The sequence below is a fragment of the Rattus rattus genome, chromosome 3 (assembly GCF_011064425.1).
Source record: "Rattus rattus isolate New Zealand chromosome 3, Rrattus_CSIRO_v1, whole genome shotgun sequence".
Taxonomy (NCBI): domain Eukaryota; kingdom Metazoa; phylum Chordata; class Mammalia; order Rodentia; family Muridae; genus Rattus; species Rattus rattus.
The window spans coordinates 179,342,714-179,357,657 of NC_046156.1; the positions used below are offsets into that span (position 1 = coordinate 179,342,714).

The 14,944-nt window shown below is 41.6% G+C and overlaps 1 protein-coding gene across 1 annotated transcript in view; it reads left to right on the forward strand.

The window, feature by feature from the left end:
- The window catches only part of Emb (embigin), a 47,547-nt gene extending 33,536 nt beyond the window's left edge, over positions 1-14,011 (forward strand). Inside the window, exons 5-9 of the mRNA XM_032898860.1 lie at positions 6,104-6,231; positions 9,011-9,290; positions 10,905-10,938; positions 12,700-12,754; positions 13,617-14,011. Of these exons, the coding sequence (XP_032754751.1) occupies positions 6,104-6,231; positions 9,011-9,290; positions 10,905-10,938; positions 12,700-12,754; positions 13,617-13,634 (515 nt within the window). The 3' untranslated portion in view covers positions 13,635-14,011. The remainder of the gene's footprint in view (positions 1-6,103; positions 6,232-9,010; positions 9,291-10,904; positions 10,939-12,699; positions 12,755-13,616) is intronic.
- The last annotated feature ends 933 nt before the right edge of the window (positions 14,012-14,944 follow it).

Genomic DNA, 14,944 nt, shown 5'->3' on the forward strand with positions numbered 1-14,944 from the left:
TTGGGGGGGCGGAGGTTTCTGGTTGGTTGGTATTGTTCTTCCCGTGGGGTTGCAAACCCTATCAGCTCTTTCAGCCCTTTCTCTGACTCCTCCATTCCACACCCTCTTCTCAGTCCAGTGGTTGGCTGTGAGCTTCTGCCTCTGTCCTGGTCAGGCTCTGGCAGAGCCTCTCAGGAGACAACTTTATCAGGCCCCTGTCATCAAGCACTTCTTGGCATCCACAATAGTGTCTGGGTTTGGTGCCTGCTTGTGGAATGGATCCCCAGGTGGGATCATCTCTGAATGGCCTTTCCTTTAGACAGGAGCCAGTCTGGTTTAAAACTTTGTAGATGGGTGGGTGGCCCCATCCCCCAATCAGGGGCTGTGCCTGACAACCTCTGGATATGGTCTTGACAGGTTTTCCCTCCCCTTTGTTGGAAATCTCATCACTCTGGAGGCAGAGGCATGTAGATCTCTTTAAGCCATTCCAGTTTATATATTGAAACCTAGGCCAGCCAGAACTACCCAGTGAGTCCCTAACTCAATATATGTATAATTCAAGTCCATATGGCTCTTGGTCATTACACTGAGCCAAGTAGAGGTGATGGGAAGCTGGGCACTTTTAGAGAAAGCATCTCGTTTAACCAAGTTCTCAATTTCTGCTTGACTAACCGTTGAGACGCATAAGAGAATAACAGGAAAGAGGTTTTGTTTTCAATCTATGAGCTTCTCCGTTTCTGGGTTGTCACCCGATGTTACTTATGTGGACTGTAGCCTGATCCCAGCATTCAGATGGACCAGTTTAAGGTCACAGCCATGACTTCTTATCCAGCTCTTACAGAATACCACGTTTGCTTGATTAGCCCTTCTCGCTGCCTGTTATGTGTCCTGGGCATCTCCTTCACAAAGCTTTACTGAGAAATAGTTTCTCCTGTTGTTGTAGAAATTAACCACAGCCTAGGGTTTCTACTGATGTTGGACAATTTAGTTCCCAGATTAAAAAAAAGGAAACACATACAACCTTTATATTTACAATAATCCTTAAATAGTACAAAAGCTGGGCAGCTGCCTACCCTCTATGCTGTTAAAATCTACTTTTCAATGGATGACTCTGGCAGACTCTCGTTCCTCAGAACAACCAGGTCTCGGGTGATGGGGGCACACTCACTATTACAATAGATAGCAAACGACTAAACCTCAACATCCTCTTTCTCCACTCTCTGTCCAAACTTGACTTTTTCTGCTTCTGATTCTCAGTTTGTGGATACGTGTCAATCTTTTGGTCGAATTTCAACACATGATTTCTGGCCAAAGCGTGACCTACTTTGAGAAGGAAGCATACTCTGCTGGCTAGTTTTGGGTCAGTTTGACAGAAGGTAGAGTCACTTTGAAAGAAGGAACCTCACATGAGAAAGTGCCCCCACCAGATTGGTCTTTAGTGGTGCAATTTCTTGATGTTGGTTGGTGTGGAAGGGCCCACTTCACTGTAGGTAGTGTTAACTCTGGGTTGTTGGTCCTGGGTGCTGTTTAGAAAGCAGGCAGAGGAAACTAGTCAGTAAGCAGCACCCCTCCATGGCCTTGGCAACAGATCCTTCCTCTAGCTCTGAGTTCTTGTCCTGATTTCTCTTAGTGATGAGGTGTGACCTGAGAGTTGTAAGCTGAAATAAACCCTTCCTTCCCCAAGTTATTTTAAGTCATGGTGTTTCATCACCTCAGTAGAAACCTTAACAGAAGTATGTGCCAGCTTTGAAAAATAGAGTATCTAAAAGATAAAGATCCCAGGATAACAAAACCTGACCCTGACCAATGCTGGGCTTCAGAATTTGCCCTTCAGAACACTGTTAACCTAATGGCGAGCTGAGGCTGGCTCACGAAGTTCATGAACCAGGGGACTAAAAGAACCTTCTCTTTCTGCTTTTCCAAATGGTCCTTGAGAAGTGTGGCTCAGCTCCATTTCAGGTTTGGAGGGCACCTTGTGGCTTCAGAAAAAGGTGAGGCAAGTTCTCATCTGTGCTTGATTTGTAGGTCTCTATTTGGCACCTCTTCCAAAATAAGGGGAGCCCTCTATGCCCTAGAGTGAACCATCAGCCGTCAAACATGGTGCTACCATAATAGAGCCTCATCTACTGCTTCGTGCTTTGTGAAGAAGTCTGGTGAGATGGTGGCGTGTGTGCAGCATGAGGGTGCTTTGTCAGGATATCCGAGAGTAGCTCAGTCCCCTGCTCTCCAGTCTCCCCTCCTCACAACAAAACCACAGATAGGGAAACATGCATAAAGAGGAACCAGATAACGTGACTGTTGGCTAGCTAGGAATATAAGCCTTGCTTGTATTCTATCGAATCTCAGGAAGATGTGACAGCGTGGGCACTTACGGCTTACTGATTGATCAAAGTGGACTAATCTGTTCTCTACCACCTGAACTCAGCAGTGCTGATGACTCTGAGAAGAAGATGACCAGTCATCTGAGTAGTGAGGAAACAGGATCAATAGAGATGGCATTATTTATTTCTCTAAATTTCCAGTTCTAGAAAACAGACCAGCCAGCCAGTGTACTACAATACTAGCGAGTACTGTCAGTGTCAGTTCTGCTCTCTAGGGCTCCAACAGGAGTGCTGAGTGAATGAAAGGGATTTACGTAGAGTCTAGCAGAGACCTCGGTCCACAGACCGTTGTCCAGCCTAAGGCAGCTCCCACCACCAATTTTTAGTGAGGAAATTGACCCTGCCCTAAGCAAAAACAAATCAGAATAAAATGTTCTGGGATCCTGCCTAGATGAGCCTTTACCATTTTGACGTTTAATCATTTTCTTTTCCTCAGTAACTTAAAATATACTCGTTATATTAGTAGCAAGACAGATGGTCTGCTCTTTCCCTTGGATCTGGGAATTGCTTCCCATTTTCTCATAACAGTTAGTTTCCTCCGTATCAGAGCTATCTGGATTATAAGTGAGTCCCAAGGTGATTTCAGTATTCAGAGGATGTGGGACTAAGCATATAGAAGTAGCCTGTTTTGAGGCAGAACACCTATGTGGGAGATGTCTCTCCCACATGCCCTTTCCACCGAAATCCATTTAGATTAAAATTGTTTTCTTAAAGTTTTAGCTCTTGTTTTTTTTTTTTAAATCAAATTATTGTCTGCTTTTCTTCTGTATTTTCTCATTGTAAACTATATGCTGTAAGCGAGGTGTTTCCTTTTTATTCTTAGCCTTCGAGTGAGTATCCTTTCTCTTCCACATAGGAGGTCTAGAAGGAAGTTTGTTCTGATCTTTTAGACAGCTGTTTCTAATCATTGGTAAGGACCTAGCCGGGCAGCCCGGTTTAGATTGTTAAAACTTCCTGAATGACAGCACACATGCCTAATGTTAGCCAGTGCTCGGCTGTGTGGTCTACACGGTAGAAGCCTCACGGCTTCTAGGAAGAGTCGTCTACAGTATGGCATTTGGATGAACTAGGGTCTCCAGAGTCTGCAGCTAATGTTTCTTCATGCTTCTTCTTTCCCTTCTGTCCTATTTATTCATCTCTCCTCAGCATCTCCCTTTCCAGATGGTCTGGGTGAATCATACAGGAACTCGGTTGACGGTTCGTGAGTGATTTCAGACGTCTACACAGTTCTAAGATGTACATACGTGAAGTACAGTCCTCCGTCACTTCCCTCTGTAGAACTCATTTCTCCTCTGCTCCCAAAGGCTAGCTAGCTGACCTAAAAACCACAGCGGACAGTAATTTTCTCATGAAGGTGGCTAATGGCACGACATATAAAGGGCACAGCCATTAATTACGGGGAATCATGATTAAGGGAGCTATATGGGGGCATCATCCCAATAAAAGTTGGAACCGTTGTGACAGTTATCATGTACCAAGCACTTTCCATTTGTTGAACTCTTGTGTAACCCTTTACGAGAACATAGCAGAAGTATAATGCCCTACCCATAAGATACTTATAGGTAGCATGGCTGTCGTATGTGCCAAATATTTGTTCCCCGGCTGGAACTCTTATGTGCATGGCATTGTTAGAACGGTGCTGACTCCTTCTAACACTTAGACCTGATCTTAGAGATAATTGTTAGGAACTTCTGCTTAGCAGGTGTCAGTCAGTTAGGCGTGTGAGTTAGGAAAAGGAATGCTAAGCTCTTCCAGTAGGGTCGGCCTACCAGTTTCTTCTGGGAGGGATGATTGGAATCCAAGCGCTTTAATCTATTCATATATACTCACCTCTAATCATGTCCCCTAGTGATGTCACAAAGTGCCCGTCTCGACTGTGCTGCCTGATTGGTGGTTCATATCCTTGGTTTCTGTAAAACTGTCTGTAATGGCTAGTTTAATCAAAGCATGCATCTGTGGTTACAGAGAGTATGAGAACCAGCATCTCAGGTTACTTTCTGCCACTGGAGTAAAGCACTATCCCCAAGGCAACGTAGAGAGCAAAGAGTTTATTTGGGCTGACGGCTCCAGAGGTTTAAGAGTCCATCATAGAAGGGAAGTATGGTGGCCCGAGCAGAAGCTGTGCTCTCACATCTTAAAACTCAAGCCGGAGGCAGGAAAAGCAAACTCAAGGGCCACGCGTTTTTATGCTCTCAAAATCCGCTGAACACTGTGTTAAGCAAGGCCGCACCCTAAACCTCCCTAAACAGTCACCAACAGGGACCACGTATTCAAAGGTCAGACTGTGGAAGACGCTTTCAACGTATCACAGCCACTGATGTAGAGATTGCCCCATCTGTCATCATTTAATTAGTGAAGCATTTATGTCTGAGTTAGTGGTGTCCTCATCTCCCGTGCCTCTCTTTCCTGATGACAGGGCCCCACCACACGCCACCGATCATCCTGAAGAGAACAAGGATGATCTGTATAATTAGATCAAGCCCAGTGACTTGGCTTCACTTCACAGTTACAGATAGAACCTTTTTCTATCTCTGCCACTGGGCCATGCTCACCTAAGGACAGAAGCCACCGACGAAATAACAAATAATTGGTTATTAATGTATAATTTCTTTTCCAATAGTTACTGTTTTCTTTTTTCTGATTCCCATCTTTACAATTCATGCATCATGAATAGGCTCAGTAGAAAATTCAAGAACCCCTGAACAGCGCATATTTTATCTAGAGTCCTTGCTGTAGAAGTAGAAAATCTTCTTAATCTCTGCACTGAAAGTAAATTTTGACCCCATAATATAACCTTTAGATACTACAGTAGTTTTTATCTATTTTTCTTTGCTTGTTAACTTAATAAACAGAACACACAAATTTTTAAAAAATCTTTAAATTAGCAAAATTAGAAAAAAGAAAGAAAACAAAGGTATCATTATTGATCTCCAGACAGGGCAAATTTTGCCTTGTGGCTTTCCAGTGAGTGCTTCTGTTGATGTGTTGGAGTTTCTTTAAGCAAACTGTTCAGGTGTTTAAATTTTCATTTTTCCGACTTTGGGTTCCTCATCATTGTTACTAATTGTGTATCCTTCAGACTTTCCTGACTAAGAAGAGACTTACCATAGTTAGCGTCAGTGTATGTTCTTTTGAAGTCATGCTGTAACTCTGTTTTTAGCTCTCTCGTTTTCTGTGCTCTAATTTTCCCTTGGCAGTGCAGGGCTCGGCACCCTGGGCCTGCACTCTCCATGGAGCCACATCCCTGTTCCCCCTCGACTTTCCTTTGTCCCTTTGTGTCACCACCTTTTCTGACTCTGCTGGCTCTTTACAAATCTGCACCAATTAGAACTGTTTTCTCGCCTGAAAATGTTGCCTTTTTATTCATGCCTCTTAAGGGTAAAGCTCTGAAGAAACGTCCAGTATCTCAGTCAGTGGGAAGAAAGAACAGCCTTAAGAGGCTTTTTTTTTTTTTAGCTCAAGCATTTAATACTTTGTTGCAAACTTGGAATGGTCAGAGTTTTAATCACTGGAGGCTTCCCTTCCAGTTGTCTATTGCAGTCATCCCTCCAGGACTATTAACCACTACTGCTGATGTCTCCTAAAGACTGCAAGTTGGTTTTATTTTATGTATAATCAGAATCTCGCGAAGAGAACAATGCATTAGTGAGAAAAGAAGTGGGGAAATGTCTGCAAGTCTAGTACATTTCTTTTGCTTAAACCATTTCAATAATACACATTTTTTTCCTAATTTTTTTTCTTAGTACCCAAAGTTCATGGGAAAAACAAGCCTTTAATCACTTACGTGGGGGATTCCACTGTGCTGAAGTGTGAATGTCAAAATTGTCTTCCTTTAAATTGGACTTGGTACATGAGTAATGGAACTGCACAGGTAAGATGGTGTTTCCTGGGGCTAGGAAGACGATACAGTTGGTGAAAGTGCTTGCCCTTCAAGCAGGAGGACCAGAGTTTGGATCCCCTGTACCCAAAGTGAGGCACACTAGTAATCCAAGTGTTAGGGAGGTGGGAGACAGGATGATCGGGATGGTCCCAGAGGCTTGCTGGCCTCACAGTCCAGTATTGCTAGTGAAATCAAGATTTAATGAGAGACTCTCCCAAAAACCAAGTGGAGTGCAATTGTGGAAGGCACTGGATGCTTATCTGTGGCTTCCACATACACCACACATAAAAGCGTGCTAACACACCCACTCACACAGGTATACACACGTGTAAACACAAAAGATCTTTCTCTGATTTGAAGAAAACAAAACAAGAAAACGTTTAGTTCATAAATAAGATTATAACTGGCTTAAAATTCCTAGGAAAACTAATATTTCTATCATAACTGGTAATTACCAAGTGACCAAGGTAATAAATGGAATTGTCATTGAGTGTTCTCAGGGTATTATATTATATGTGTGAAGACACTTTTAATGCTTTATTGGGCCATATTCCACTCTTTTCTTTTTCTTTTTAGATTTTGCAATTTATTCTTTAAAAGAAAATTCGTCGAAATATAATTAAAATTTATTTTCAGGATAGGCATGATGGCTTGTGCATGTAATCTCAGTACTGAGGAAACTGAGACAGGAAGATTGCTTTGTGTTTAACCTGGACCAAAGAAATGGGACCATTTAAAACCAGACTAACCAAGGCTGAATAGCAAGGCTCTGCTACAAAACAAAATTAGAAATAAACAAAGGAGAGACTCGTTGCCTGGTGTAGGGACAAATGCCTGTAATCCAAGACCTGTGGGGAGGTGAAGCGGGATGATCGTTGTGTTTTCAAGCCATGTATAGAGAGTTCGATGATATCTCAGACTCTGTAACAAGGCACAACCAAAGTATTTGTAGTTGACAAGGCTAGAAATAAGTTTAATAAAAAAGCCTCACTTTTTGCCAGTAACTAGGGACACAGAAAACAAAATGCCAGACTCCCTTTCCAAGCTTGTCTCCTGAAATATCTGACACGTTTCACCATTTGACAACCATTTGACAAAACAAACAAACAAACAAACAAACAAAAAACAAAAACAAAAATAAAAACAAAACAAAAAAACCTAAAAACCAAAAACGAAGGTAAATTTGGTCACTTAAACTTAGGTCTTGGGTTTTTTTTGGGTCATTGGCCCTATGGGGTGCTTTAGGTATTGGGGGAAGGAGTGGGATGCTGCATTTCAAAGCTTTATACATCTAAGACAATTGACTTTATAGAGCTGATAGGAAGAAAACAAGAGTGTCCAGTGGATAAATTATCCACTTCCTCACTCAGATTGCCTCAAAGACCTTGAAACTTGGGACATGGTATTCTAGGGGTACTCTTATCATTCCTTGGTGCTAATGAGTATTCAAATTAAAATCCCATTGAAGAAAATCTGTAATTCTATGGGGAAGGAGCATGTCTGCTTCTGTGATGATGATAATACTTTAAAGCTCCAGGAAAATGGCTGGAGGCAGCTTAAACAAGGAGTCCTCTGCCTTTTGTCTTATGGCTGATTAGGGCAGGTAGCTAGAAATGACATATAAATGTAAAACCAAGCATCAGCTGTGGTCTTTGGAATACATAGCCTAATAAATTCATGCAGATGTGATAGCAGACAAACTGGAGCCCGAGTCAACTTATATTAATGTCATAGAATGTCCTTCTGGGCATCCTTGTGCTTCTCTGTAGGAATCATTATCCTCTTACTTTGGCATTGAGCCTGGCTGTGTCAGCTATGAGACAGAGCCAGGGAAGGGGTCGCAGGTCAACATTTTAGTTCAAGTACCATTTCAAAATGAAAGTCCTCATCGGTGTCAGAATTAGCTCTGAACTTTTTCTTAAACTTCAGTCCGCTGATTTATTGTCTCTGATTCATATGGTGGTTTTTGTCCTATTAACCGTCCATGCTGCCTGTCTACATAGAGATGGGCAACGATCTTTATTCCTCTTCCCAAATACATTTGCAGAGAATTCTTCCTTGGATAACCTCTGAGAACATTTATGTGCAGATTAGCACTTAATTGAACTTCTCAGGCCAGTGATCGAGGAGTAAAGGCATCGAGTGTCCTGAGAATAAAATTTAATGTAAATAGACTAAGTATAACGGCTTCTAAGTGTGAGTTTGTGAGCATGAGGAAAACCCAGCAGGTCTCGGAAGCTAGTCTACCTGGGAGAGGAAGAAACCGGAACATGAAAGGGAGGAACTGGGGTCTAAGACATCACAGAGAGCTGGCCACTGGAGCTGCTCCTGGCCATCAGTGTAGGGAACTAGTGCTGTCAGGCTAGTGATTAATCTTCAGAGGAATGGCTAGAACACTGTCTTTAGAGGCGCATTGTTCCTTTTGTGCCTGTCTTTGTTTGTGGAGAGCTAGTCATACATGAGAATGAAAACCCAAGATGACTGGACCTGATTTTCTGCCTTGAATTCTCACCTAATAGTTACTACTGGTGACCTAGACATACACTTGTCTAGCTGAATAGACTTTTCCCTCCTTTGCTTGCTGCTGGAATACCAACGCCCTGGTGACGTTAAAGCTCTGTTTTATAGAATGTCTCATACATTTTCATATGCCCCTTTCCGGTAAGTGGTTTCCTTGTCTCCATCTTTTCAGCCTTGCTCAGGATAAGATCACATGGGACACGTATCTCCTTTTGCATTATGTAAGGGGTTTAATGTCTCTTTGCCTTAGGTTCCCATCGATGTCCACGTGAACGATAAGTTTGATATAAATGGTTCCTATGCTAACGAAACAAAGCTCAAGGTAAAGCACCTTTTGGAGGAAGATGGAGGATCCTACTGGTGCCGGGCAGCCTTCCCGTTAGGGGAGAGTGAGGAACACATTAAGCTGGTTGTGCTGAGTTTCATGGTGCCTCTCAAGCCATTTCTTGCCATAATTGCTGAAGTCATCCTCTTGGTGGCCATCATCCTGCTTTGTGAAGTGTACACGCAGAAGAAAAAGAATGACCCAGGTACGATAATCACTTAATTATGATGCGTATTATGGCTCTGCACAGCGTAGTCACACTACAAGTTCTGGGGAGCAGCTGGAAAGATGGCTGGGTAGAAGCATTGGTTTAAGAAGTCTAAGAACCTGCATTGAAATCTCCAGAGTTTATAGTGCGAGCCTCTATAGTCTCAGCGCTCCTAGGTAGAGGACAGAGGTGAAGGCAGATCTCTGAAATTTTAGGCTCACCAGCCTGACATACACAGTAGCAGAAAAGAGCAGGAAGATCCTGTCAAGGTGGAAGTCAAGGATGAACAGACACCTGAAGTCAGGCTGTGACCTCCGTGCCTAAGCATTAATCCTGCAATACCTGCATTGACACAGGTTGACGTGCACAGACACAGACACATGCACGCATACACTCAAAATAACTAAAAATGGTTTGCAACGTGTTTCCTACTTGGACCAGTATTTATGGTTGTAACAGTTGTGGTGATGTTCTTCTCGAAGAGTGTCATAGTTAAAATCATCTTTCTTCTCTTGCTGCCACTGAACACCAGTGAGGGAATGTGTGTTGACATGGGGATTTAGATAAAAAAACAAAATCAAACAAACAAACAAACAGCCCTGGTTGCTTAATATCAATGGTGTCAAATGGTTGGGTTTTTTTTTAACTTCAATAATTTATTTTGACCATTTGTGTCAGGGTAATTGCGTGTGTGTGTGCGTCCTTGTGTGTGTGTGTGTGTGTGTGTGTCAGTGCTTGTGTGTGCGTGTGTATTGGAGGTCAGAGCGCAAACTTGAGTGTCATTTTTAGGAACGCTGTCTACTTTATTTTGGCAGACAGCCTTTCCTGACCCACTAGGCTGGAGTGGCAGGCCTCTGAGTTCCATGTGCCCTCTTGTTTCCCTGTCTCCGCACTGACATTACAAATGTGCATTAGCACACCTGGCTTTTCATGAGGGGTCTGGGTAGTGATCATCGAGCCTCATTCTTCTACAACAAGTGCTTTATGACTAAGTTGTGTCTCCATCTCCATTTAAAAACGACTTCATCAACTCTTCTAGATTCCTACAGAAGTCAGGGTTGCTTTTCTGTTGTTTGAAACCCATATGTGCTGGGCTATTGGATGAGGAACCTTGAGAAAAATTGTCCCTTATTCTATATTTATTTTCTGATTTTTATACAGTTTTTCAAAAAAAAAATTTCAATGGCAGGGTGGAGAGATGTCTCATACATTTAGAGCACTGACTGCTCTTCCAGAGGTCCTGAGTTCAATTCCCAGCAACCACATGGTGGCTCTCAACCATCTGTAATGGGATCTGATGTCTTTTTCTGATTTGTCTGAAGACAGTGACAGTGTACACATATACATAAAATTAATAAATAATTCTTTAAAAGGAAGCTTCAATGACATCACAGTTTTGAGAAAAAAAAATCCTAGGGTGCCGAACAGCTCTTGACCAGAGATTCAGGTAAGGTCTGGCATCCTGTTAAGAGGGAGCAGAGGAAGCCATAGCTACTGAAGGAGCGTCTGTTCTTTCCCTGGGAAAGTGTTGTTAGGAGGAGGTTGAACTGAACCTGGAAAAGTAGCACGGAGTCCTTAATGGCCATATCTTTTCTGTTTGTTGTCGTACAGATGATGGGAAAGAATTTGAACAAATCGAACAGTTGTAAGTATTGTTTTTTTATTTTTTTTTCACTTTTGTAAAATGCAGATAAATATGAAATTAAGTAAAATGTTTGCAGTTGGAAACAAAACAAAAGAGGATGCTGATATGCATGCTGTTTTCTGTATACATCCGTGCGATGAAATTGGGACTCAGAATCTACCCTCATCACTTACTGGTCTGCACTTCTGGTTTTGTCTGTGCAAATGTTTTCATAGTGCTACTACTATATACACTTGTTAAGTTCTGTGTATAAGTGGTTAGGACAGACTTTTGTGCACAATAATCAGAAATGAGTATTAATTCTTAAGTGGTTCTTTACCTTGGTTGTGTTTTTGATCACTGATGAAAACCTTTTTGTATGGTCTAGTTAATCTAATTCTAATTTTTACTAGATGTAGCAATTATCTATTGCAGTGTATTTTTTTTTGTAAAGATTTCTCTTTTTTATTGGGTATTTTATTTATTTACATTTCAAATCTTATTCCCTTTCCTTGTTGCTCCTCTGGAAACCCCCATCCCATCCTCCTCACCCCTGCTTCTATGAGGGTGCTCCCCAATCACTCCTCCCACTCCTCCACACCCTGACATTCTCCTACACTGGGGCATCAAGCCTTCACAGGACCAAGGGCCTCTCCTCTCATTGATATCCAACAAGGCCATCCTCTGCTACATATGCAGCTGGAGCCATGGGTCCCTCCATGTGTACTCATTGGTTGGTGGTTTATTCCCTGGGAGCTCTGGGGGGTCTGGGTGGTTGATATTGTTGTTCTTCCTATGGGTTGCAAACCCCTTCAGCTCCTTCAGTCCTTTCTCTAACTCCTTCATTAGGGACCCTGTGCTTGGTCCAATGGTTGACTGTGAGCATTTGCTTCTGTAATTGTCAGGCTCTGACAGAGCCTCCCAGAAGACAGCTGTATCAGGCTCCTGTCAGCAACCAATTCTTGGCTTAAGATGATAATATTCTTGAGGGTAGAGGGATGGCTCAGTGGTTAAGAACATTTGATGCTCTTCCAGATAGCATGTGTTTAATTCCTAGCACCTACATAGCAACCCACAACAGTCTATTGGTTTTGATATTGTATTTTTATTTTTAAGTCCTTTTTAACAAGAAATTAAAAAGGACAATGCATACCAAAACACATAGTGCCTGACAAATGTACAGATATATAACATGAAAATGTTTCCTGTGATAAAAAATTAGTTCCTAACTAAATTCTAGAGTATCTAAAATGAATCACAGCAAGGATTGATCTAATCGAGCTTAAAATACCCTTGCTAATTTATACCTAAAAGACATTTTCAGTGATGGCTGTAATGAAATTAGGGATGGACCACACGATGTATCAGATTCCAAATTTAAAATAAAAGGCAACCTCACTCTTTCTGTTATAGTTTGAGTCATGTTGACATTGCTTCTCAAGATGCTGGAGAGAAGCAGTAAGTAGGGCAAGCTGTGGAAGTAAAAATTAAATTGCATGCGACTGGTAGTCCACTGTCATAGCAGTTCGGATGCAGCCCCAGGCCCTAGTGACTACGCAGGAGTGGTCAGAGATGCTGGGCATGGTGGGCGTGAGGCAGAAGAACTGACATTACAGGGCACAGTATAATTATCCTTACCTACATGGATGGCTGTCACACTTTTTATTACTTTAAGAAATTAGGAAGATTTAAGACTTAAAGTTCATCTATGATGTGCTTACTACCCTGCCTTAATTTTATGCATCGTGAACATCTGGTGTTTCCTTTTTTTTTTTGACACAGGAAATCAGATGATAGCAATGGAATAGAAAACAATGTCCCCCGGTACAGAAAAACGGTAAGTAAATTACTTCTACAGGATAATAAAAGGTGATTTTTAAAATAGATTAAACCTTACTTTTTTCATATTCATAAAAGTCCCAGTTCATTGTGTGCTTGAATAAATTTATTTGCACAGTTTTAGGAGAAAATATAGACTAATACAAAAATAGTGATATCTGGGGCTAGAGAGATGGCTCAGCAGTTAAGAGCTCTAACTGTTCTTCTAGGGGTCCCAAGTTCAATTCCCAGCATACACGTGATGGCTCACAACCATCTGTAATGGGATCCAATGCCCTCTTTTGGTATTCATGAAGGCAACTACAGTGTATTTATAGACATAAAATAAATAAATAAATCTTTAAAAAAAATAATAGTATCCTTTTCTACCAGAAAATAGATGTTAATAATCCTGTCTCAACATTACAGATGGTTGTAAGCCACCATGTGGTTGCTGAGAATTGAACTCAGGACCTCTGGAAGAGCAGTCAGTGCTCTTAACCACTGAGCCACCTCTCCAGCCCCTGTCCCAGCCTCCTGAATACAGAGATGACGGGCTTGTACCATCATACCCTGTGTTGCTTCATGGTCTTTATATAAATATACATTTTCTCCCTTGGGCTAGTTTTCTTCAAAAGTTTCATGTAATTTTTAAATTCCCATCTCAAAGTGTATTTTTCTATTTTATTTCCACACATGTCCCTATAGTTGATGCAATGACGTCACCCACCAGAGCTTAATGTCCTTAATTGATTTGTAATTGTCTTAGTCCGTCATCGTTTGAACTTGCTTTGCCCATAGTTGGCAGGCCTCCTCTGCTTTGAGGAGTTATAGTAGATTAGCATGGCAGTAACTCTTTCATTTTGCTTTCTTTAACTCAGGACTCTGGGGATCAGTGAATCCAAAAAGAACATTTTGCCTTGGGAAGACGTACAGCATTGGAGTTTGAATTTCAGTGTTCATTGGAGAACACCCGAGTTTTAGATTTTTCTGAAGACAAAGATGCCCTCACTGTGTCCAGGAGTAGCTTCGTAAACAATATAGACCATCTCCTACCTAAAGATGTATTTTCATTGTGTAATTGCTTTTCATTAAAGCAAGGTACATTGTTTCAGCTGTGTTCTGTGAGCTGTGACCTAGATAATAAAGTTTACCCTCTCTGGGAGATCAGGGGGACAGGGCAGACACCAGCAAAATCAGTTAATAACCCACAAAGTAAATATTGCTAAAGATCTGTTTATTACCAAAGAATTTATTAAAGAGAAAGTGTTTGCCAGTTGTGTTAAAAGTGTTTGCCTCAACCGTACCCATTACCTATAGAAGTGTTTGTAACAGTTCTCATGTGAAGTGTATCCTATGTTGAGTGTGTTATCCCTGGGAAGTGGAAACTGTGCTTTCAATATCGGGGGTTACACTGCAGTCTTGACACTAAGATGTGCTTCTGCTCCATAAATAATGCTGCAAAGTAAGGGAGTTAAATCAAATGCTTGTGCTGTGGTCATACAACACCAGAACTTCTCATCTTTGTTGCTGTCTTTAGTACTCTTTCTACCCCAAGCCAAAGTGCTTCTCAGCCTTAAGTAGGACATTGTCCTTGTTTGGACATCATTAGTCTTCAGATCCTTGGGTCACAGCACAGTACCGCTCCCTGCATGTCTCTGTGATTCATGGTTCCTGGCTACTACCTTCATTTGCCATCGTTTTCTGGTACCTTAACTGGCTAAGTGTGTAAAAATACATTATTGGTGTTTTCTGGTAATAATTCCCTTGGCTAATATGCATGAGTACCAGTGTACTATTTTTAGGTTGCTGGAAATGCCTTAGACTTAACTTCAAAAACGTATCTGAGATATTTTATGAACTCAGGAGAACCAAGTCAGTTCAGCTCATAATAGACATGGAAAACTGTCAGTGGCTATAAATGAAAGAAAATGTAGTGAGTGCCTTGGATGGTTGGATAAGGTGTCCCGTCGGCTGCTGGGTTTTGTGACACACTGCTTCAGGGAGAAATAGGGCTGCAGAGGGAGACCAACTTGGGGTGATAGTAAAAAAAAAAATCCATGGTTCTTGGTGATTCATTGATTAGATGTAAAAAGAGTCCACTGGTTTAAAAATGGAAACTATAGAAATGTATGTGTACCTTTTGCATTAGCTATGGAAAGTGTAAGATTTCTGGTGGGGAAAGTTATGTTGACACCTTGCTCACCTA